The sequence below is a fragment of the Quercus suber genome, unplaced genomic scaffold (assembly GCF_002906115.3).
Source record: "Quercus suber isolate HL8 unplaced genomic scaffold, Cork oak 2.0 scaffold_125, whole genome shotgun sequence".
Taxonomy (NCBI): Eukaryota; Viridiplantae; Streptophyta; class Magnoliopsida; order Fagales; family Fagaceae; genus Quercus; species Quercus suber.
The window spans coordinates 1,307,062-1,331,737 of record NW_027069589.1 but is presented as its reverse complement, the minus strand read 5'-3'; the positions used below and the strand labels follow the sequence as shown (position 1 = coordinate 1,331,737).

Genomic DNA, 24,676 nt, shown 5'->3' with positions numbered 1-24,676 from the left:
ACCTTAAGAGTTGAGAAAAAATTTTCACATTTAGTATCCACCATATCTCAAAAAATATTTTCTATTTTCAGCAATTCACACATAAAAAAAAAAAAAATAGCATACTAAAATGTACAGAATTCAAAAATCAATTAATCAATATTTAGCTCTAGTGGAGTACCCAATTTAGCAAAGTGTATGCGTATTATGTATGAAAAAAAAAATGAGAGATATAACTGCAAAAATGCAAGATAGATAAATAAAACAATGTAATGCATGTCATAATCTATATGTGCAATGCATGTTAATCCTATCACAAATGATGTATGAAAAAATTGATTAGTCAAGAAGAGTAAGAATCATTCAAATTTGCACTTCGATTAATCAAGAGGAATTGAAGAAAATTCTTGGGAAATTTCAATCGGTCGAACGTCAACCGGACATCAATCGGGCATCAATCAAATCAAGTAGAGACTTTTGGCCTAAAATTTGAACATTTTCAATTGGTCAAAGATATGGTTCAATCGGTCGAACAATGTAAAGTTTAAAACTTTAAAAATCTGGAAATTTTTATGCAGAAAAACAACTTTGAAAAGCAGTTTTTAAGACTCAATGCAGATGCACATGATCCAGAAAAGTTTTAAAAACAAGATGCCTCAAATACTCATTTGGTCTAATCAAGAAGTTAAAATCACATAATTAAAACTTCTAACACATTTTTTTTTTAAAACTCCCAACCAAAATAAATTAATTTGCATTTACACATCAAATCATATGCAATTAAAGATGGCCAAATTAGTCAATACACAATCATATGTACAGAATTTAGCAAAGATTTGCATATAGTATGTGCAACTAGTAAGTGTACAAAGTACAGAAAATGTGATATGTAAATAATAATCAAACAAATTTCCTGCATCATCAATCACATTGGTTTGAAAGTGTCTATCACCTAAAGATTTATATCATATAACTCTCACTTCTCTTAGAAAACATGCTTGCAACCATGGAAAAGCATGTTGATTTTTTTTTTTTTTGCATTTTGCTATTTTTTTTTTCTTTTTCTTTTTGAGCACAATCAATGAAATCATGCATGGGCATATAGGAGATAGAAAAGAAATACCATTGTTACACATTTTTTTAAAGATAACACCTCATTTTATCTTTTTATGCAAGTGCTACACCTTACCGAGCATCATGATTTGCACACAGGTGTTCATGATTGGTGACTTTCTCCTAGGATTTTCTAGTCCTTACGATCAAAATATGTGACATCAAAATCAAGATCATTTGTTTAAAGACTATAAACAACTCACACAATTAAGCACTAAATAGCACAAACTAGCAAAGTGCAAAAAGTAGCTCATCAAGACTAAGCAAAGTACACAGTCATGAATGCAAAGTTTCATTGGCCAACCTTAATTACACGCTTAGTTGTGTGCAATACAAAAAATAAATAAAAATCTTTTTGTGTTTTTAAATTTTGACCAAAAATAAAATAAAAAACACACATTATGCTAAATGAATAAAATGCAACAATAATGCAAGACAGTGCTAAATTAAGTTATAGAGGGTACATAAACAAGAAATATCAATTCCTTAATTAACCCATGACTACATGTACAATCTAGTACATACTCATACAAAATCAAAAATAGCTCATGCACTCAATTATGCAATACACACTTTCTATGTTTCTCCACAATATCAAGCATATTCTAAGTCGAGAGAGATATATTATAATTCATGAAATCCTCAAGAAAAATAAAACTAGACACAAAATAAAATATTTTTGTCTTTTTGAAATTTTCAATGTTTTAAGATTTTTACATTTTTTAATAACCAAAACAACTTAAGAAAATAAAATAACCAAAAACTAAAAGAAAACATGTCCACAAATAATTAAAAGAATTAAATCAAGGACAAGTAAACAACACTCACCTTAACAAATCTTTTCTCACCCACACAACATGAGTTTTTGGCTTTGTAGGTGAAGAACCATAAGAAGCAGAGTGTATTTGAATGATTGCAAACTTCTTTTGAGAGAAACTGAAATCCTGCAATTTCCTTTCACAAGCCAACAAACTTAAATTTTTCAATAACATATGAAACAATTTTTCTACACTGGTAGCAGGAGATATATCATCACATATCTTAGAATGAAACAAAAAATGCTTAAGTATCAATTTATGACTTTTAGGACAAATGTGACCATAAAGACCACAAAAGTGACAGACATGAAAAAATTTAGGAACATTAGTGACGAGTACTGGAATTACGGGTTCATCATTTAGCTGACAGACTTTCGATCCTCAAGATCGTCCATGTAAGATGACAAGCATAAAATCCACAAGGTCGTCGTATGAGAAGACGGCCATATAGCATTAATGGTGAAACCATTAATAGTTTTGAAACTGACGAGCTCCAATTGTCAAAAAGGCCAATCATGAGCTATTCAAACCTCCATTTAAGCTCAAACAAACGTTACTCAAACAACCAAAAGAGCCATAAAGAGGCCCACTATGGTTACACTAATAATAAGGCTCCCAACGGCTATATCAAGGCTATAAATAAGCCACCAAAAACCGGAAACAAGGTACACAATTCTAAACACAAAGAATTACCTTCTTATTCTCTGAAGATATTGAGAATTCTACTGACTTAATCATTGGAGAACTGTTGGCTAATGCCACTCCGGTGTCTTTCTCTTTCATCTTTGTAGGGAACTTTACCTCATCACAAGCTCCGACGAGGCTATCGACTAACGACCATTTTTGGCTTCATCAATCAGTATTGCTAGAAGAAGATCTAGTCATAGATTTTGGTTTTTGTCTCAACAAGAAACAATTTGGTCTAATGTGACCCACAACACCACAAAAGTGACAAGTAGGCACAAAAACAGAGTTCTTTTGCACTTTTGTTTTTGTGCACTCTAACAGTAGGTTTAGACATAGGTTTAGAAATTTCAGCATCTACATCAGAACTTTTACCTTTTTCTAACCTAGCAAAATAATCATTTTCTTTATGATTCCTCTTAAAATGAGGATTATAAACTTTTTCATGTGTAGGCTTAAGAGGAATAGAAACAAATCTATCATCAACAACAGGCTTGTTACTAGTCAAATTTTCAAGTTTAGCTTTAGACTTAGCTAACTCTGGTTTCAAGCTTTTCATCTTTTCATCTTGAGAGGAAAATTGATTTCTCAAAAATTCATTATTTTTATTAGATTCATCTAGTCTCACAATCAATTCATCCTTTTCAAGATTAGCCAATTTTAACTCTTCCTTAAATTTCTTAGTAATTTTCATAGATTTATATAATTCCTTACAAAGATTTTCACAAGCATCAACAAAATCAATAGAAGCATTAGTGTCCTTTTTATTCAAATCATCACAGCCAAAAGCAGTAAGACACTTAAAATTATCCATGATAGCAGGGATAAAAAATTTCACTCAGGACGTTAATCTAATCAGAGTGAACCAGCTCTGATACCACTTGTTTGTTTGTTTAGACCCCTAAAAATATACTCAAATTGTTAACCTAATTAATCAACCAAGTTGTTACTTAGGTTTATTATACAGATCTAGGTTAAACAATAATAAATCATATCATGCATAGCGAAAAAATAAAGAAGACAAGTGATATGATGACCTAGGAAAACCAATGAAATCGTCTAGTTTCAAGGTAAAAAATATGGGGAGAATTTAACCTAAACTATCCTCAAGGCAACAAATTCACTATGATAGAATGGAAGTTTTACAATAGATTTTTTCCTAAATCTAAAGCTACCTCTTGTAATACTTACATGACCACACACAGCTCTAAATCCATGGACTCATCTATCTGAATTTGTTGCACATAAACACCCATATTTTTGACTTTAAGATCTCACTCAAAACTTTAAATCATTAGCTATGTATGATATTGTAGCAGCAACTTCAGATCTACCGATTCTAATAATGTGTAGATGGAATTCCGATAGTGACTTTGAAATGAGAATGCACAATACCTTTTATATCTCACAATAGCACCTCAAAAGTCATAATTACTAGGAGAATTATATTTGAAAGCCTAATCACTTGATAGGCTTAATGGACTCTTGGGCTGAAATTAAATTCTGCAAAAACGCATATTGATCGGTCGAGCCATCTTCTTGATCGGTCAAACCTAGCATGTTTCGAATTCTTGAACCTGTAACTTCCTTATTCTTGTATTTTGACTTATAGCACCTTGAGCATTGTCTAATATTTCCTATAGAATCTAAGATCTATATCTAGACAAGTTTGTGTTCACGGTTTGCCAATTGTTCTAAACTTTTAGAACCTAACAGTTATATTTTCAAAATTCACATTCAATAAAAAGATATAGAGGGAGTTTAAAGGGTTATTACATGCAAGAATCTTTTAAGGGTGGCCCTAAGGTGGGGCAAGAGATTTTGAATCCAAGATCTCATGAATATCATGAGTCTTTAGAAACCACTAAGCCAACCCATTAAGGTTGCATCTATATTTTTAGTATAGAAAATATGTTGGAAAAGATAAAGATTAATTTTCAATTAGTATTTCTAGGTTCAATTATAAGTTTATAACTCGAACCAATTTTGTAATGGACAAAGTTTACCTCAAAACCAATTTGAAAGAATCTCCTCCAACCCAATACATGATAATTTATAAAACCATCCACGTATATTATTTAAATAGGGTACTACTTACACTATACAATTCAAATTTTGTTACTTTCCCGTTTGGTCCTTGAGAAACTATAGGAAAATTCCTTGAACATACTTCAAAAATTTATTTTATAAAATTAGAATTTTGTGCTAGTCTTTTTATTTAAAAGTAAATGACTTTTGTTAGGGCTTATCTTCCAAATTCCAAATTTTTCCTTTGGATATATTTGTAATTTAAGAGTCAATGAGAGATTATTTTTGTATTATAGGGTATTGAATTATGAATGTTCTATATTTCATGCAGGCCTGGTGCATCATTTGGAATACTGCTTGGCGTAGTAACACTTCCGTGGTTATGCTTTTAAAGTTGATACAGCTGTCACTAGCATTCTTTTTGCATCAAGTTCTACTTGAAGGTACCACCCCACTTTAATCAGTTTTTAAGTTAATCATGTTGGTGGGTTATAGATTGACCCTAGTTAATTAATTCAATTACCCAAGTTGATTAATTATGTCAAATTACATGCAAATAGTAGAAGTACCAATAAATCACCAAATAAACTATGTGAAATGGAAATTAAATCGATACGATGATTTCTTGACAAATGGTAAAAACTTCTTACAAGGCAAAAACCCTACTGAGTGAATTTTAGATCACCACTCCCAAGAATCTACTAATCAATAATCAAGTGGTAACAAGTATGAGGAATCTTACCACTACCCTGGCCTATCCCAAAATACCAACCTACAGTTGAACCTTCGCTCCAATACCTAATTGGAATTGATCTTGTAGTAGACTTATTCGCTTTGCATGAATCTCCAATCTATGACTAGCTCCTTTACATGGCCCTAGTACGTGATTAACTCCAACAACTTGATTGATTGTTATTGGCTACAAAGTTCTTCATTTCATAGATGTTGAAAATTGGGAAGCACTTGGTTACAAAATCCTAAGGCGCACAAACGCAGTAGCTTCTCACAAAGTGTATGAGTTCTAAGTCCCTGTTTTCATACTTAATGTCTTTTAAAATAAGCTTTATATATGACTAGAGTTGTAGAGAGAGAAACCCTAATCATTCAAGTCATCAAGGGCTAAAATTCAAATCTGAGAATTTTGAATTCGTAAGTCTCGATAGTTCGACTGTCATGCTCTCTCATTGAATCTCAATAGTAGTTAGTGTCAAGCATTAATGAAACAACTTTTCTTCACTTGTTTCTTCACTTGTTTCTTCACTTGTTTCTTGGATCAATCTTCATGTCTTTAATGATACTACTGGTAAAGTAAACTTCACACACGTGTTGTTACCTCAAACCCAACTTAGATCTACCCAATTACAAGTAGAGTTAGTTTTGTCAAAGAATTAGTCAATACATAGAAAATATGACCCTAAAAAATCATAATTTTTTTTTTTGAGAAAAATTTAATCACAACGTGAACATACGTATTTCATAAATTAGTGTAGCTGAAATATGAATGATATGATAGATAAGTAGAAATACCATAAAAGATAAGATTTGAAATGAGACAATTTGCTTAAATGTACAAGTATTCTCTATTGATTAAAAAATGAACGAGTGGGTTAAGTGGTGTCATGTAATATTTGTTTTAAATATTGCAATTGCTGAGTTGGGCTGAACAGAGACATTTGGTACACCACATGGCATAACCGAAGGGAATTGTGGAATTGACTTCTACAATTATATAGTATATATGTCACATAAATAATAGACTGTATGACTAAAATTACACGTGAATGATTTATTTGAAAAGTGTCTAAGCAATCATTTGTCATGAGATCAAACCAAAAAATTACTTCCGGAAAAGTGCAAACAAATTCTTTTTTTTCCTTCAAAGTTCCACCATGCAAATTGCAAATAAATTTTAAAACCATTAAGAAAGAGATATGTAAAGATCTATAAATATTTGTTTGTAAGTTTTAATGACATTACATTCTCTTTAAGCATTACAAAATATATTTTATTATACTTTATATTATTAATTAAGGCTGCTTGACTTTTATCCTTACTCTCCAGAAAACGCTACTTTGGTGCCGAAGGAATGCGTTTGGAATGATGTCTGAAAGTTTATTAGTTGGAAACTGATTAAAGTATAATTGTATCTTCAAAAATTGAGTTTTATAAAAGTTATACATAAGCATATAAGCTAAATTACTGTATAATCCTATGCATATGCATAGATAAATAAAAAAAAAAATCACAATTATACTTATATATGAGTTCAAATTATACCTAGTATTAGAGTTACAACTTACACATTTTTAAACCATGAATTTCTAAAATATGTAATGGTTTCTTATATTATATATACAAGTTGCTAACCCGTACAACGCACAGGAATAAATACATGATGAGTTTTAGAGAAAAAAAAAAACTATTATTTTTTAGTTGGAGTAGTATGCAAAATTGCATGAAATTAAAAAAAAAAAATTGATATTGAAAAAAATAGCACAAAGTTTTATCAGTTAAGAAGAAGAAAGGTTTCTTAAAATATATATACACCAAAAAATACCTATTGAAAGATCATAATCCTTCAAATTAGATATATCGAAAAATGTCTATTGAAATGCCATAACCCTTCATATTAGATATATATTAAAGGTGTCGAAAATGTATTTATTGACTGAAAAATATGCTTATTGACCGAAAATGTGCTTATTGAATGAAAATGTGTCTATTGACGGAAAATGTGCTTATTGAAATGTCATAATCTTTTATGTATAAATAGTGGTTTATATTCATTTGGTAACTTCTTCTCTTTCATCTTTCTTAAAAATACAAGGAACATATGGGTCTTCTTCAAAAATTGTAATTTATAGAATGATTTGGAACTTTGCTAGCTGGTGAAGTCTTGGGTTCTGAAATTATTCAGGAACGCTTATTTGGAGAAATTGTTTTAGTGCGCGAAGGAATGTAAATTTCGGAGAGACAGAACAAGAGAAGGGTATAGACATAAAAAGATAAGAAAAGGTTGTTGTTTGGTTTTTTTATAGACAAATCTAATTCTTTAATCTTGATATGGAACGTTAGAAGTTGGAACAATGGCAAATAGCAATAGGTAATAAAGTTTCAAACCTTTGACCTGGTCTTAGTTATCTTACGTGCCAAGCCCCATCAAGCTATATCCAACCTTTTTTTTTTTTTGGTAAACAGGAGAATTCATTTAACTAAAAATCAGCAACATGACAGCAAAAACGCGGCCAAATTGGCCATATACCATGAATTTTCGAAATTTTTTGCACGATGACACTGTTTCGGAAATTATTAGGAATGTACCACTTTTTTTAGTACTCGAGTTCACCAAACTCGAGTACTGTGTTTTATATATCCACCGTGGCATGGCTGACGGGGCGTGGGGGGATTTAAAAATTCCAAACAGTACTCGAGCTCCCTGAGCTCGAGTACTGTTCAAAGTAATACTCAAGTATGTGAGTACTGTTCGAGTAAGCTTAGTACTCGTGCTTACTAGACTCGAGTACTGTTTTACTGAAGTACTCGATTTCACGATGCTCGAGTACTGTTCTGCCTTAACAAATTTTTTTAAAAAAAACCTGGGTCATCTCAGTTACTTACACTCTATCTGTCACTCTCTCATCTATCACTTTCCCAATATCCCTCTCAATCTCGCTCTCTCCCTCTCAATCTCGCTCTCACTTTCTCAATCTCCCGCTCAATCTCGCTCTCACTTTCTCAATCTCCCTCTCAATCTCGCTGTCAATCTCCCTCTCAGTCTCGCTCTCGCGCTCTGGCTGTCTCGATCTTGCTCTGTTCTTCGGCACCACAAGCTGTTCTTCTTTCTCTATTTCTCACGGCAACACAGGTTCATCACTCTAACCTTTCTCTGCTTCGTTGACCTCTCTATTTCTGCTAAAGCTGAATCCATATAGGCTATGGGATGTGGGTTTCATTTGATATATATATATATATATATATAGATTTTTTTTTTTGTGGGTTTGCTTGAAGTGTCATTCGATTTATTGTGGGTTTTTTTGGGGTTTTGTTCATTTCTTTGTGCGTTTTGTTTCATAGTATTTCCAATAATTTGTTTTGGGTTTGCTGTTATTTTCTATTTCTGTTATCTTTTTGTGGGTTTGTAATGCAAGTTATGTGTTTGATGAAATGCATGTATGAACTATCTATGAAATGCTTCTATGAAATGCTTTGTGGACTCGTTGAATTTGGGTTAGGATAACATTTGCCGGTCTCATTTGGCACATTTAGCTTGTTTTATCAGTTTAGGATCTTAAGGGTTGGGAGTTTAGGAAGGATCTACCAAAAAAATGATCATCTTAAATCAGCTACACGGCCGAACAAGCCTCTACAGCAACAAAATCTGCTGTACCATGCACCAAAATGGAGTTTGATTGTTGGTCAAATAACTTTGTTAATCATATGATATAACTCCAAATATGGACAGAAACTTTCAGATCAAACTTGACATATGACACAACAAAATAATGCAGATAGCAATCTTTCAATGAATTGCACACTTTTATAAAGCCTATTCTATAAGATAAAGATTGATAAATTTTACCCAATAGAGTAGGTAACCAGTTAACCCCAGATCAACAAAAAAAACCAAAGACTCATTCCTCACTGGTTACTGCATTTCCTACTCATTGCATTACCAATAATTGGTCCCAAAGCTTGAGAAGAACATTAATTAAAGCATATTAATATAGTCTATATGCATTGCTTTCACTCCCCCACATCAAATTAGACCATATCAAATATGAAACAATAATACAAAAAACAAAAAACAAAAATTCTTCTATATGCATTGCCAACAAAATTTGCTTCCAGGATCACTAAAAAAAAAACACCAAAAATAAAGAAAAAAATATTTATAATCTGCTTTGAGATTGACAGTCTGCTTTGAGATTGNTTTTTTTTTTTTTGTGGGTTTGCTTCGGTTTCATTTGATTTATTGTGGGTTTTGTTGGGGTTTTGTTCATTTGTTTGTGCGTTTTGTTTGTTCCTTTTCCATTCCTGTCATCAAAATTTTAATTAGACACATTGTTTTTGAAATTTGTAGGACAAGAAAAAAGAACAATGTAAATTCTTTGATTTGTTTTTTTTTTATTCTAATGATTTATATCTTTGTACCTAAAACTGTGGTGATGTATTGACATATATGGTTGATAGTGATAATTTCAAAATCAGAGTCAGATAATTATCACTTTGAGGAGATGACTTTACTAGGCAACTAACACTGCAGACTTGGTTTATACTTTGATGAGGAGGTGGGGCTATAATGGTTTCCATTGTAGTTTCTACTAAAACTAATTTAGGCAATTACAAATACCGCCTCTATGGAATACCCTTAAAACTAGCAACTATCTCATGTTTTATTTTATGACACTTACCTCCCTTGTGTTTAGTAATGGACTAATAAACTAATGCTGTTAAGGCAACGTGAATACGCACAGCTTCTCTTTCTCCCTTACTTGACTAACTGCTCATCAAAGTAAATTGGGGTAGAATGTTCTTTTTTTCGATTCTTTTCTACTAAGTTCATTTGCCACATCATCAAATTCTGTTTTTGATAAATGGAAATGTCTAATAGAGCAAACCACAGGGGAGGTAAGTGTCACAAAATAAAGCACACGGTAGTTCCTTGTTTTAAGAGTATACCACTAGGATGGTATCTATAATTCTCTTAAGTCATAAACACCCTATTAGTCTAAAAATACAACGAGTGGCTTATACATAAAAGCATGGACTTTTGGAGTTGGATTTAGATTGGGGTTCTTGATCAAGAACTTAAGTTTCTTAATTGATCAATATCCTTGTTTTGGATTGGCGTCCGAATTTAGATCAAATGTTCATTTTTAAAACCTTTCTTAAATGTCTTGATGAGAGGTAGTGTCATTGATTCTACCCATGTCCTTCACACACATTCATCAATGTGTCCATATACAAAACACTTGTCATTACATTCATTTTATCAATGTTCTGAATTCTCACAAAGAATTAAAATAGTGGGCATATGAATTGTAAGTAAGTGGCTTAAGAACATAGGTGTATATATTATATCTTACTAACCTAACCATGCACATCCACACACACACATTTACATACATACATACATACATATATATATATATATATATATATATTTGAAGTGAATTTTTCCCTGATTGTTGTTGTCACCAAATGCCAGATATGGACCCACATCAAGCGGGACCCTCTATACAGACTGTCTTGAGGAGGCAACCTATGCATCGTTCAAGTTTGCTTTGGGATGCTCGTTTGGAAGGCGAGGTATGCACTTATCCAAAATCGTAGTCAATATATGTAGTAGAAAGAGTTTTGGAATTTAAGAAGCGTAAGTAATACTAAGCTGCTTTGTCTGCAGGGAGTGCCAGGTGTACTAACTTGTCGTCACCAAGATAAAGGTTTGCTTGAAGATGGTGCAGTTTTAGATCCACGGATTGCAGCTTATATCACAAATGCAGGGTTAAATGGGCTGCTTCGGGTCCCACATATGGACCTTGACCATGCATTGATCACGGCATTGGTGGAGAGATGGCGGCCGGAGACGCACTCATTCCACTTGCCCCACGGTGAGATGACCATCATGCTACAAGACATGGGGGTTATAATGGGGGTACCTGTAGATGGCTTGCCGGTGGTGGGATATACTGATAGGAACGATTGGGCCCACTTCTGCTGGGAAATGCTAGGGCATAGCCTGCCGGGAAGAGATGTTGGTGATCGTCGCAAGAACACTGCAATAATAGAAGGGCCGAAGGTAAAAGCCAAATGGCTTGAGGATCGTTTTAGCAACCCTTTCCCAGCTGACACCACCAAGTAGCTTGTGCAGCAGTATGCTCGGTTTTACATATTGGAGATGTTGGGTGGTACGCTGTTTATGGATAAGTCTGGCGAACGGGTCTCATTTTTGTATCTGCAATTTTTCAATCCAATCAGCAACGGAAAGAAGTATAGTTGGAGTAGTGCAGCACTAAGTTGACTATATAGACACATCTGTAATGCATCAAAGAAGACAGCCAAGCAGATTGGCGATGCATTGCTATTGGTGTAGTTGTGGGCGTGGGCGAGGTTTCCACACATATGTCCTGTGATGAGGCATCCACACGAGGCACTGCCCGCAGGTCCTCTTGCTATCAAGTATGTAAGATCTTAGATAGTTACTGTTTTACATTTCCGCATTAAGTTTTTATGCATGGGAATTATGTAAGTAACTAATATGGCTTTTATGTCTCTGTTGTTTGCTAGATGGAAAGGGGCTAAGATAACAACTGAACATGGAATGCACGTCCTACGCGCCTATTGTGTGTCGCTTGCTTCACTACGGCCAAATCAGGTATCGTGCCTTACAAGTGGGAACCGCTTTCGCATGTAGTTGTTGTACTTACAATTTGCTTTGGAATGAATAAACATTTATTTATTTTTTTTAAGAGCAAAGTTACATGTATTGTTCACATTCATTACACATTTTTTTCTAATTATATTGTTAATATGGTTGTTTGCATCGGTTGGATCATTGCAGATTGTGTGGGAGCCATACAAAAATTATTTGGGTTCCCTTCCCGCATATTGTACGGCAAGCCAACACATATGGAGGTCTATCGTGCCACTCGTACATTTTTGAGTGGTTGAAGGCCATCACCCTGAACGTGTTCTCCAACAGTTTGGGATGAAGCAAGGCATACCCCCAGATGTCGATACTTCAGTTGACCTTCACAAGATAACTCTCCAGGGCAAGCAACAAAAAAATTGGGCCTAAGAACATGCCACGCATATTGCTAAATGGGCTGCGCACGCCACAATTGCCGATGCATAGCCCTTTCATGGGGAGATGAGCTATAATGACGAGTATATGGTGTGGTTTTATCCCCTTACTGTTCGCCATATTACAAAAGAGACCTCGTACTGGGACACTTTGGTAAGTTTACAAAGACTGTTTTGTTATAAATGTACCTTGCTTCGCATAGTTTAGATCAACCTACTAAGACTACTCTTGTATATTTGTGACAGGTTGAATCACAGTTGAGGATTATGGTGAAGTGCGAACCAGGGTCTGAGATCTACACCGATTGTATTAAGGCCTTGCAATATGTTGAAGAGATTGGTCGGTTGACCTTGGACGATGCACGCGATGTGAGCAACACAAGTGAACCGGCTGTAGGGCGTGGTCGACAAGCAAGTGGACGTCAAGGGCGTAGAGGCCATCAATCTAGTCAGCGTCCCACATCTACTCAGCCTCCCACACCCGTGCCCACATCTAGTCGGCGTCCCACATCTGGTCAGCGTCACACACCCGTGCCCACATCTAGTCGGCGTCACACATCTGGTCAGCGTCACACACTGGTGCCCACATCTAGTTGGCGTCCCACATCTAGTAGGCGCCACACACCTGTGCATGACCACACCATGGAGGAAGTAAGTCAGACAGCAGATAAGATGTGCTTGGACACTGGTTATGACATGGGCTCCATGGCACACGATGATGTGGGTCCATCCCATACGTTTGCCCATGGGGACACATCTCGATCCCCATCCATGCGGACCGATGGTACCTACCCACCCACATCCCCTACTACATCCCCGTTGCCCACCATCCGTACGTCTCCCCCACTGACTACCGGCATTGCCCCCGCAGATGTACATGGTAGAGATAAGATGATATTCATGCCCACTCCTGGCCGACCCACCCCTGGTGCTGTCCCCCATGAGTTTGTGCATACCGAGTTCATCCAGACACAGATACCCACCCCCCCACCAGAGGCTTAACACATTGAGGGTTGCCCACAAAGGCCATAACGGACATGGACACATCCTCCTGACTGTAGGACTGGACATGGTACTATAGTTCGATTCAATACCAATTACATATACATCTCTTTATAGTTAAATGATTTGCATATTAGTATTTGCTTGTGTTCTTTTCAGGCAAGGTGAGACCAGTCTAGGAACCAGTGAGGAGAAGAAAACAAGAATGATTCAAGAATGGTCAAGAAATTATAGGTTAGCTAAAAATTTTGTTTTCTTATGAGCATTGATATTGATTTAATTCTATATTGTAAATGAATAATCAAATTATTGTAGAGCCTGTTTACAATAACATAGTCATGGCTACGAGCAAGCCTCGGACAAGCAGCTTCTCTCGTAACCTTGCAACTGTACCATCTAGTACTCCGGGGCTCAAGTATGGTCCCAATGGCACTATCTTTATTTCATCTGGGATTCCAGACCTTGACAGTAATTCTCTACATTTACCTCTTTCTTTGGATTAGTTATAGACTGAAATTCGTCAAAAAAGCAATGGAATCATTATTGTTTAACAATTTATGTGTATAGTCAGCATTTGTGGAGGTTTTTGATTGGTTGTCTTTGATTTGTAGAGATTTTAGGCGGTGGGTTTCCTTTAGGAAGCCTAAATGGTGATGAAGGATGCAGAAGCTCCCCATCACATGCTTCTGTTGAGGAATTTTATGTCACAAGGACTTGTTCACAAGCAACCCCTTCTCTATGCCAGTCCATCTAAGGACCCAAAAGGATTTTTGGGTACTCTGCCTACTCCAGGGTCATCCAAAGATGATAAATCTCGTGACCGTGATCCTGAAAATGTGTCTTGCTTCTTCCATTTCCTTTTACTGTTTATTTATGTGATTTTTGATTTGGATGAAGTTTAAGAATTTTAATACTTACTTTGTATAAATTACAGGAGAATGGTTTGAGGATTGCTTGGCAATATAAGAAACACTTCGGTGATAATCAGCATCATTTTGATAGTAACAGAGGTAAGCTTGTCTACAACAATGCTCTCATTCTTTTTTATTTATACTTTATGCTGATGTTGCTTACGATTTAACTGTCTCAATATATAGTTTTTAAGTGGCATAGTTTGTGAAATATAGTCCTAAACATGAAAAATAATAGTTTGCCAAAAGAAAACTAATATTTATATTGGTGATAAGAACCTTGGAAGTGAAGCAGTCTATACAGTTTACATTTTTTATGATGAATAGTGTACATTATTATTGTATACATGGTACAACTGTACAAGTTTACAAGCTTGTCGGTATGCAATCATGGGGAGAGCTAATTATATAATAGTCATGCAGATGTTAAGCACGAGTATTGCCATGACTTTGACTTGCGGAAGCCCTTAGAAAAGCATTTTATAAGCCCTTAGAAAAGTTCTGGATGTGTAAAGTCTTTCATAGCAAGTTTGGTATGTATGTCTGCTTCCCCTCATTTTGGCTTCCTGTTAGTAAAGAATTGTTCTGTTATGTTGATTGGAGTTCTGAAACTATACAGAATCTTGTGGATCTTGCTGGAAGTGAACGTGCCTCCCAAACAAATGCAGATGGCACAAGATTGAAGGAAGGCAGTCACATCAACCATAGCTTGTTGACACTGACAAAAGTGATCAGGAAGCTAAGGTAAGCAACTGCAAATACTGAAGCACCACCATTTAATACATCTGGAACTTCAATTTTCTAAGTTTGTTTTAATGCTATATTGTCACATTCCCAATATAAAATTATTGGTAATTGAACAAGAGATGGTTGAAAATCTGTTCAAATGAATGACTTAGTAGTAGGTTCTGATGAATGAATCTATACAGGCTTTGTAAAATGAGATTTAAAGTAAATTTTATATATAAGTATCTTAGTATTTGTCTTCTTCAATGAGCTGTAGCTCATATCACATCTCCTCCTCTCTTGTAAAAGTAAGGTGTTTTGGGGGGGGGGGGGGGGGGGGGGGGGGTGGGGGGGGTGAGGTTAAGGGAGTGCTTTTCTATAAAAGCCAGCAGAAGCTCTTCAATGCATTTGTATTGATCTAAGTTTAATGCTGATAAAGTTGTTAGAAACTATAATTCAGGCTGATATACTTTTCTAGAAGGTAGGATCTTTTGTCCATGTACACCACCGAGTCCGACCACCCCAAACCCACTTCCGACTCAGATGAGTTAGACCTTGACTCATTTCCACCTGAGCAATCTTCTTCTCCAACCCAAGACTCCAATCCTCAACAACAACAACGCACGGTCTTCGATTGGCCCCTAGAGAATGGATTCGATGTGGGCATTTACAAGGTACATTTTTTTACATTGATTGATTTTTTTGTTCATTTTTCTTGATTTTTGGTTCGAGTGTATAAATGGGGTTTTTTATTTGAATTTGTAGGCGATATTGGTTGGGCAAGTGGAGCAGAAACCATTGCAGAAGACACTGAAGAGTGGGAGGACAGTGACGATGTTCTCTTTGGGGATAGGTGGGATTCAAAACAATTGTAGGCCATTGGATAACGAGGATCCAAGGGAGTACGCGAATCGCTGCACGATTCAATGGCATCGGGTTTCTGTCTATCCCGATCGCCTAGGCGGGATTGTCAACAAGCATGTTGTTCCTGGGTGAGGACTCAACCTTTGTTTTGTTTTTGTTTTTTCACTCCTAATTTATATGATTTGGCACATTACACACATATGCATAGGACTATATATTTGTAAAATGCCAAAATTTTATGTCTATTGGGTTTTTGGGTTTCTGTTTTTTGCAAATTCGCTGAATGTTGTTGACAAACATTTTTGAATTATTGCCTTTTTTAATATTGCTCCTGGGCATGAGCATGGCTGACTGGGGTGAAAGTTCCTAGATTACCCAGTAACTGGTTCTGGCAGGTGCAATCAATTGCCTGTAAGTTTTACTAGCTAGAGGTGAGTCCATAGGGCTCTTCTTCAAAACTTTTAATATACATATTTTGTTTTAATGAACAAAATGCACTTTCACAATGCTAACAAAAAAATGTCTGTGCATTCCATGTACTTTGTTATAATTATTGTGTTTTGACTTGGTATTGAAGGAGAATTGGGTTTGATAGTGTTTGGAAAGAAGGATACCATGAGGGTTTTTATTTTATTTTTAAACCATTTAAAGAAAGGCCTAGTGCATACAAATTTGCTTATGTTTGCTTGATTCAATTATATTTCTTTGTCGAGTATTGCTTTCTTTCTTCTTCTTATTGTCTTATGTAGGACTTCTTCCTCTAAATTTCTGGTTTTTGTTCAAATCTGGCTTTATTGCAGATCATCTCTTTGAGGTAATGACAATGTTTTGTTTATTGTAGTTCAATTCTATATTTGGAGGGCAATTTGGAAACCAAAATCTTCACTGATCCAATAACTGGTCTTGTTCGACGTATAAGAGAGATTGCCATTCGTCGAAATGGTATATACTTGAATTTATATATATGCTCTATTGATATTGTTTATAGATACAGAGGAAATTATTGAGCCTGACACACTACATAATATATATTTTTGTTGCATCTATATACAATCATTGTAGTGTTTTTTAGACATTTGTGCTTTACTAAAAATATTTATCATGAATGAAATGTATGTTTTGATTCTTAGATGGACATGCTGATTTCCTTATCTCTTTCTTCCTTCCCTCTATGCATAGGGAAAAATCAATTGGAGCCATTCCACCCCCTTGCCACACCACTAAGTACTGAGTTTTTTGGTCCCTTGGAGATATATAAGTTCAATGAAAGTGCCAATCGAATCCAAATTTACTTATTAGGGGGCTCATGATCAGCCCCAACAATTTCCCACATTAATGTTATTTGCTTTGACTTTACAATGTTGTGATTATTCCTTCATTTTGCAATGCTTTTAGGTATTTTTTTATGTGTATAACTAGCAGAGATGTTAGAAATTTGAATTATGGTCACCTATAGCTGACATTCTCAACAATATTTTGCTTTATATTTCATGCACAAATGTGATTGACATGATGAAAATTCAAAGAGAATATGCTCTGTTCCTTACCTGTGCAGTATTCATGATGGACAAGCTTTGCTTGTTTTGGTAGACAGTTTGATTTCAGTCCATACTCCCATATTTTTCTGTGAGAATATGGCTACGTAGAGGCCACCAGAGCCTAATAGCATTTATTATTTTGCATCAAAAGTTTGTACTAGTCTAGATGTTGAAACCTTCTGAAACTGTGGTTAGTGAAACAAGCATAAGAGTTAGTGGAAAATGCCTTAGAATATAGTTTTTTTTTTTTGGGGGTGAGTTTCTCCATTATATATGATGGGTGCTTCTTTTGTGGACTTTGTAGGTCGCCTTGTATTTTTAAGTAAAGGTGATGATGCACAGCAAGCATCACAATCAGAATTGAGAGGTGTTGGCTATTACTAGAAGTGTTGCTGAAGTGGGAGTGGCTGAAGGTTTATTTGACAGAAACCAATTTTCACATTTGTAATTATGTCATAGCCAATACGGATGAGGAAAATTTGAAGGAAACACTAGCGCATGGTGGCCTTGTGTCTTTACCTATTGTCACTTCTGTTTTGGAAGTCAGTATAAGGTTGGGAAAGCAGTTTTATAATCTTCATTATCTGTTCATCCATCAGATAGGATATTACTGAGCCTCCAGTTGGAATGGGCTTGTGAGAGAAGTTGACCCTTTTATGTAATTTTTATTTTTCATGTTTTGATTGTCTAATGTCATTTAGATGTTCGGTGGTTCTAATTGTTGCACGCTTTTGAGTTGTTGTAAAGGTGGGTGTAGAATCACTTTCTTTTGACATGAAAGTACAGCTGAATCACCAGCCACTCTTTGTATGGATGCAAATATAAGAATGGGAAGGGTTGGGTTTGATATAAAACAAAAATCTGGAGATATCAGAGTATCAGTTGATAGCACCGTCCTAGAAGGTGAATTAAGGTGTGACCAATTTTGATATGTAGCTAGACGAAATAGAACATTTCTTCCCTCGGGTACCAATCTGCCTTAGCAAATATTTTTTGAAAAAGCCCTGGGCCAAAAAAACCCAAGGCAAAATGCAATAAGGCAGATTGGTACCTGAGTCTGTCAAACTCAGGTACCAATCTGACTCGGGTACCAATCTGCCTTAGCAAATTTTTTTGAGGAAAACCCTGGGTCAAAAAAACCAAAGGCAAAATGCAATAAGGCAAATTGGTACCTAAGTCTGTCAAACTCGAGTACCAATCTGCCTTAGCAAATTTTTTTTGAAGAAAGCCCTAGGCCAAAAAAACCCAGGGCAAAATGCAATTAGGCAGATTGGTACTCGAATTTGTCAAACTCAGGTACCAATCTGCCTTAGCAAATTTTTTTGAAGAAAGCCCTGGGCCAAAAAAACCCAGGGCAAAATGCAATAAGGCAGATTGGTACCCGAGTCTGTCAAACTCAGGTACCAATCTGCCTTAGCAAATTTTTTTGAGGAAAGCCCTGGGCCGAAAAAACCCAGGGCAAAATGCAATAAGTCAGATTGGTACCCGAGTCTGTCAAACTCGGGTACCAATCTGCCTTAGCAAATTTTTTTTGAAGAAAGCCCTGGGCCAAAAAAACCCAGGGCGAAATGCAATAAGGCAGATTGGTATCCGAGTTTGGCAAACTCGGGTACCAATCTGCCTTAGCAAATTTTTTTGAAGAAAGCCCTGGGCCAAAAAAACCCAGGGCGAAATGCAATAAGGCAGATTGGTACCCGAGTTTGTCAAACTCGGGTACCATTTTGCCTTAGCAAAATTTTTTGAAAAAAGCCCTGGAAAAAAGCCCTGGGCCAAAAAAACCCAGGGCAAAATGCAATAAGGCAGATTGGTACCCGAGTTGTGAAACTCGGGTACCAATCTGCCTCAGCAATTTTTTTTGAAAAAAGCCCTGGGCAAAAATCTTTACATTGATTTGATTTTTTAGTGAACAATTTTTTTTGTTTGATAAGTTGATTTTGGTGAATGAAGCTAGAACTTCATGGAAATGGACAAAAGTCACAGGACACTGCCAAACCCCATGAAACATGCACAAAATTTCCTCCATAACTAAAATATGGCTTATATTGAAATAATCAAAGCGACCACCATTTTAACAATTGTAGATTTGCAACAAACAATTTCAAAGTTGGTACAACTAACTTCAAATTAATAAAAATATAAAAGTCATTTGTAGCAAAATTTTTTAATCCATCGATTGAACTTGGGATGATATTTGCGAACAACATTATCAATTTGTAGTTATCACCCATGCTTTCCCATGCATTTTTGAAATTGGAGACCCCCACTTTCAACATGTAATCAGCTGCTACAACCTCTAGGTCCTCTAGCTGGTATTCATCTTCAACACCATCATCCTCTGTCTCACCAATGGTTGGATCAACCTAATAGTATCACCAAATGCATAAGTTAATAAAACAACTATGATATGTTCATGGTTGACATAAATTTTCCATATCCCATCCTTCATTTTGATCATGATAACTTAAAGAATCTATGCATGGAAACAACCTGTGATTTTATGCATGGAATCAAGTTGCATTTAGAAGGATGTCACGGTTCAAACTTAGCGTACCTACTCCACGAGACCACCACTCGTTGGTATCTCGTTCCGCTTAGGGCATGTTCTTCGGTTTGCCCCTCTTGGTCACACAACCTGCATTGCCCCTTCCTCCCCCCCTCCTTCCATGGTGTGGTTCTCGGCCGTCTCCCACCCTCGTCCATCTCATTCCTGATTCGTGTTGAGACAGGGCGACCTTTTTCTCGGATCAATCGGGGGGTTAGGGAGGACTTTTCGAGTTTCTTCTGGATCCGGCCATGATAATCTATCTTTCAACACAGGGAAAACAGGAGCATAGCTTCAGAACAGTGCGTCCACATTATAGCATAGGTCAATGTACTGCTCTGCATCATGTCGATACCTAATACAAACTGCAATGACATGTGAACATGGTATCTTGTACATTTTCCATTTCTGACATGTGCAAGTTCTTTGCAGCAGATTAACTCCATGTGTGTGATCCCCACATCCAGCAGTCCCTGGATTATGTGATGTATCTACTTGATATGATTGTTGTTGCGCGCTCAATCTCGTCACCCTGTGATGCTCTGCCTTCACCTTATTTCTCATGAAGATATCCAAGGCATATTTAGTCCATTTTTGTCTCGAATTCAACTGTGCTATGCTCTTATTGCGACGATCATCGAAGTAAGCATTAAGTTTGAACCATGTGTATTTCACCATTGCCGTAATGGGCAGGCTACGAGTACCCTTTAGAACACCATTGAAGCACTCAGAGACATTTGTAGTCATCGCCCCATAACGGTAACCCTCCTCAAAAGTTAGAGCCCATTTCTTTTTGGGCACATCCTTCAAATACCGGTGTGCATCCTGGTTGATATTCTTAATTAAATCAAAGGTCGCATTGAACTTTCGCTCCTGGGTAGCACTTGCTGCCCTCCATACTAGATTCTTTACAGTTTCATTGTTACATCTACTGTTGACGTTACTACATAGATGATGAAGGCAGTAACGATGTTCTGTCATGGGAGGCCGTAAGGAAAAGTCTTGATTAGTGTCTTTAAAGATAGCTTGTATCCTAGGGTGTCTGTCAGATATGACATACAAGTGTCTCCGGTCGGTAATATACGTTCTTATACAACCCAAGAACCAACCCCAAGTCTTTGTGCTCTCGCTCTCGACAACGGCAAAGGCTAGTGGATAAATCTTGTTATTAGCATCTGTCGCCATTGCAATCATCAATTTTCCTTTATATTTTCCATAGAAGTGGGTTGCATCAATGCTAATCACAGGCCTACACTTCTTGAACCCAACAATACATGGAGGAAACGCCTAAAATACAGACTTGAATGTACAGGTTCCCCGTTCATAATTATCATCTACTAGTAACTTATACTGTGTACCCGGACTTGCATCCCGAAGTCCTGCCAAAAACCGCGGCAACTCTGCATATGACTCCTTAAAATCCCTGTATATAGCTGCAACGGCCTTTTGTTTGGCATCCCATACCTTGTATGTGAACCATAATGATTACGTTAGAAATGAATACAAGTTAAATAATTATAGTTGAAGAAAACAAATCAGGACTTGTAAGGCTATAACCTATATAAAGCATTTCTTTCTCTTTATTCCTTTTTTTCTTTTTCTTTTTTCAATTTCAATTTTCATAATATAAGGTATTCATGGGTTGTGGGGAAAAAATATTGTGCTTATACTTCACATAAAACTAATGTTTCTACATTGTATTGAAAAAAGAATGTAAGTTGCTAGAATACCTTGTAGTGAGATACTTCGTGTTTTAAGTCTGCCAAAGCAACGTGGCGTAAGTTCTTTATCTTATACGCAGGGTCTTCTCGTATATAGCGCTCAAGTACGTATGCTAGAAACGCTGAATCAATCACCCGACTATCATGAGCATTCTGAATTTTGTCGCACGTGTGGGGGCCCTTGCATTTTGCGATCTTCCAGACATTGTCTCCCTTGCAACAAATCGCATGAACTGACCATGGACAAGAATCATCCTCACAACTCATCATAAGCCTCTTTGAGTCTGAATGCTCAGTTTTGAAGCTAAAATTCTCTCGCACTGCGTACCAGGTCAATGCATGTCGCACTGCTAATTTAGTCGCGAATACCATCCCTTTCAGTGGCTGCTCCCCAGGTGTCCAACTTGATATTTCCGCTTGCATAACCGGTGATGGATCAAACATATTATCCCAAGTGTTTTTGGTGAACCATTCTGGTGTAGGATCGGGACCGGGGCATGTGTCTCTATTCTCTTCTACAACCACATCTTCAATATGATTAACATCCTCATGTTCACCCATGGTATCTAGGAACTCTTCGAAGTCATCCCTAGTAACATCAATATGAGTTGCATCATCAGTAACTCTGTAATCATCTTCATTTTCAAATGTGCCCCCATGCAGCTCATCATGAGATAAATGCTCTCCTTCATGCACTTCCTGGGGCCCTGCCTCCTCCTTAGTTGAGTTCACACCAGGAAATGTCTGCCATGGTTCATTGCCATACCCATCTCCTGTGTTCTCTGCACACCCTTGATAAGACTGTAATGGTATTGACTCGATGTGCTCATCTATAGTTCCATCCAAAACAGTAAGTTGTGAACCCTCTCCAGCCTCTACTATGGTGGGCTCAACAGTGACATAGAGCTCCGAAGCAACAAATCCTTTCACCACCATTTATTTAACAACTTCCCACATCATCTTCACTTCGGCGCCACCCGATAACTGTAGTGACTTGTAGACAACTGGGGTGCCTACAACCAGTTAAGGTGCTCGATACACAATGGAAATGTTATGCCTAGACTGGTCTAACCCCATCACCTTCAATATTCTTCGTTTCAAATTCATTAGGCCTATCCCACGCTTCACCTTAACACATTTTTGCTTTTGGTTTGAGCCTTGGTATGAACAACCCATTTAACTCATGATAATACGTCTCTCCATCGTAGTACACATAGAAAAAGTGAAAATCCATCACTGACCTATTAGTAACAATATTAAAGGTTGTCATAAACTATAAATAGTTACATAAATTTGGCATATGCAAAAAACAATTTCTATTCAAACTCAACCTCCTTGACTATGTGTATAGACATATAAATAATTGAATCTCGATCATAATGTGCACTTAACCATATATATATATATATTTTATACACATCTAAAATTAAAAAAAAAAATGTCAACCATTTCGACTTTATTTTATTAAGCCAATTTCTTTGTTGAGAAATGAATTCATATTATATGCAAGTTTAATATAATGTAAGTATGAGAAGGAAAGATTATATTAAGAAACGGTACAGTAGGAAAAGGGAAAAATATACCAAACCGTATATACAGCCCCACTTTTATATCAAATAATTTTAAATTGTGAAGAAATTGATAACTTGGTATAAATAGAAAGAAAAAAGGAGTTTACATAATTCATAAGTTTATATTAATTGCATATTATTATTTTGTTTTTTACTTTATCGAAAAAATAGTTAATGTTATTAGAATTTTATTAGAATTTTTTTTTTTTTTTTTCAGTTTACCTTAAAGATAATAAGTCACATTAGTGAAGTACAATTCTCAAATTTCTAACCTTGAACGAGTAAATGCTATCAATATGATTTATGTTTTCATTTCTTTCTTTATGTTTAGCATATAGGTAGAAAATATTTCTTGTCAATTTTCATATTAATTTTATATTGATGGTTCTAAACTATTAATGCCAATGAGTTATAGCTTACATTATACTTGCCTCTTACCGTATATAGATTACAAGGTCAGGATTCAAAACCATCTGGATGTGTGACTAGGTGGTAATAATAAAAAGATGTTTCAGTTGACATTTCTACTATTATATTATGTAATTAAATTTAATACTCGTTTTGAGGTGAAAATGGCCAAACTCATTACACAATTAAATTTCCACTATATATATAGAACCATGTATGTATCAGCTATTGTACACAGTTAATATTGCAAAACTCATTACATGAAACTCATGCATAAAAATCTCATACGAAAACAATCTAAAAACTAAGCATTGAAGTCATTTAACCCATGCATAAATATCAAAAAACTAAGCATTTAACAATACCTCTATCTACTGGTCACAAGAGGGTTGACCCAATGGTGAAATGGATAGCACGTTGGTTGATGGAGACACTGACACAGCTCAAAGACTTGCAGATGGTGACTGAACAGCAAACTTTATGCTGGAAAGATCTCACTCACACATGGTGGAAAGAGGTCTGTGCTGAATGGAAGTAATAATGCTGAGGGCGTGATATTTGGTTAAAAGGTACTCGACCTCAAAGAACTCGAGTACCATTAACTTTGCATTTACTCCGACCGTTGGAGCCAGTGCGAAATTGTGAGTAGGTGGGTAATAAAGAAGTGTGGCAGTAGGTACTCGAGTTTCAGAAACTCGGGTACCAAGCTGCCTTATTGAAATTGGCCCAAGATTTTTTTGGCCCAGGGGTTTTTTACAAAAAACTTTGCTTAGGCAGATTGGTACCCGAGTTTCAGAAACTCGGGTACCAATCTGCCTTAGTCCATTTAGCCCAAGGCTTTTTTGGCCCAGGGCTTTTTTCAAAAAACTTTTCTAAGGCAGATTGGTACCCGAGTTTCTGAAACTCGGGTACCAATCTGCCTTAGTCATTTGGCCCATGGTTTTTTTGGCCCATGTTTTTTTTAAAAA

The 24,676-nt window shown here is 36.1% G+C and overlaps 3 protein-coding genes and 1 long non-coding RNA gene across 5 annotated transcripts; 2 read left to right on the top strand and 2 right to left on the bottom strand.

Annotated features, from left to right (window-relative positions):
- Positions 1-14,123: 14,123 nt before the first annotated feature.
- LOC111991814 (uncharacterized) lies at positions 14,124-15,114 on the top strand. Its single transcript, XR_010629973.1, has 4 exons — positions 14,124-14,263; positions 14,362-14,437; positions 14,762-14,871; positions 14,958-15,114. It is a non-coding gene; the product is annotated as an uncharacterized LOC111991814 (long non-coding RNA).
- A 425-nt stretch (positions 15,115-15,539) lies between these two features.
- Positions 15,540-18,144, top strand: LOC111991818 (single-stranded DNA-binding protein, mitochondrial). Its single transcript, XM_024023627.2, has 4 exons — positions 15,540-15,738; positions 15,830-16,056; positions 16,770-16,870; positions 17,771-18,144. Exons 1-4 carry the CDS (start codon positions 15,562-15,564, stop codon positions 17,848-17,850), a joined length of 585 nt encoding a protein of 194 aa, XP_023879395.1. The 5' UTR covers positions 15,540-15,561; the 3' UTR covers positions 17,851-18,144.
- A 388-nt stretch (positions 18,145-18,532) lies between these two features.
- LOC111991819 (uncharacterized) lies at positions 18,533-21,193 on the bottom strand. Its single transcript, XM_024023628.1, has 3 exons — positions 20,375-21,193; positions 19,691-19,826; positions 18,533-18,591 (listed from the first exon to the last, which is right to left on the bottom strand). Exons 1-3 carry the CDS (start codon positions 21,191-21,193, stop codon positions 18,533-18,535), a joined length of 1,014 nt encoding a protein of 337 aa, XP_023879396.1.
- LOC111991812 (uncharacterized) lies at positions 19,495-23,126 on the bottom strand. Of its 2 annotated transcripts, XR_010629980.1 has the most exons (3): positions 21,739-23,126; positions 20,018-21,472; positions 19,495-19,826 (listed from the first exon to the last, which is right to left on the bottom strand). XR_010629980.1 is itself a non-coding variant. In XM_024023626.2 (2 exons), exons 1-2 carry the CDS (start codon positions 22,663-22,665, stop codon positions 21,296-21,298), a joined length of 1,104 nt encoding a protein of 367 aa, XP_023879394.1. In that variant the 5' UTR covers positions 22,666-23,126; the 3' UTR covers positions 19,495-21,295. The 2 variants fall into 2 exon arrangements, 1 of the variants encoding a protein (XP_023879394.1); XM_024023626.2 differs by having other exon boundaries at positions 19,495-21,472.
- Positions 23,127-24,676: the final 1,550 nt, after the last annotated feature.

Coding starts and splice junctions, on each gene's coding strand:
- LOC111991818 (XM_024023627.2), top strand. CDS start 15,562: ATGTACACCACCGAGTCCGACCACCCCAAACCCACTTCCGACTCAGAT. Junction 15,739..15,829: donor TCGATGTGGGCATTTACAAG/GTACATTTTTTT, acceptor TTGAATTTGTAG/GCGATATTGGTTGGGCAAGT. Junction 16,057..16,769: donor AACAAGCATGTTGTTCCTGG/GTGAGGACTCAA, acceptor TGTTTATTGTAG/TTCAATTCTATATTTGGAGG.
- LOC111991819 (XM_024023628.1), bottom strand. CDS start 21,193: ATGGCGACAGATGCTAATAACAAGATTTATCCACTAGCCTTTGCCGTT. Junction 19,827..20,374: donor CATGTTCACATGTCATTGCA/GTTTGTATTAGG, acceptor TGATACTATTAG/GTTGATCCAACCATTGGTGA. Junction 18,592..19,690: donor AAATGCATGGGAAAGCATGG/GTGATAACTACA, acceptor TTTTTGACCCAG/GGTTTTCCTCAAAAAAATTT.
- LOC111991812 (XM_024023626.2), bottom strand. CDS start 22,665: ATGGTGGTGAAAGGATTTGTTGCTTCGGAGCTCTATGTCACTGTTGAG. Junction 21,473..21,738: donor ACGAAGTATCTCACTACAAG/GTATTCTAGCAA, acceptor TTCACATACAAG/GTATGGGATGCCAAACAAAA.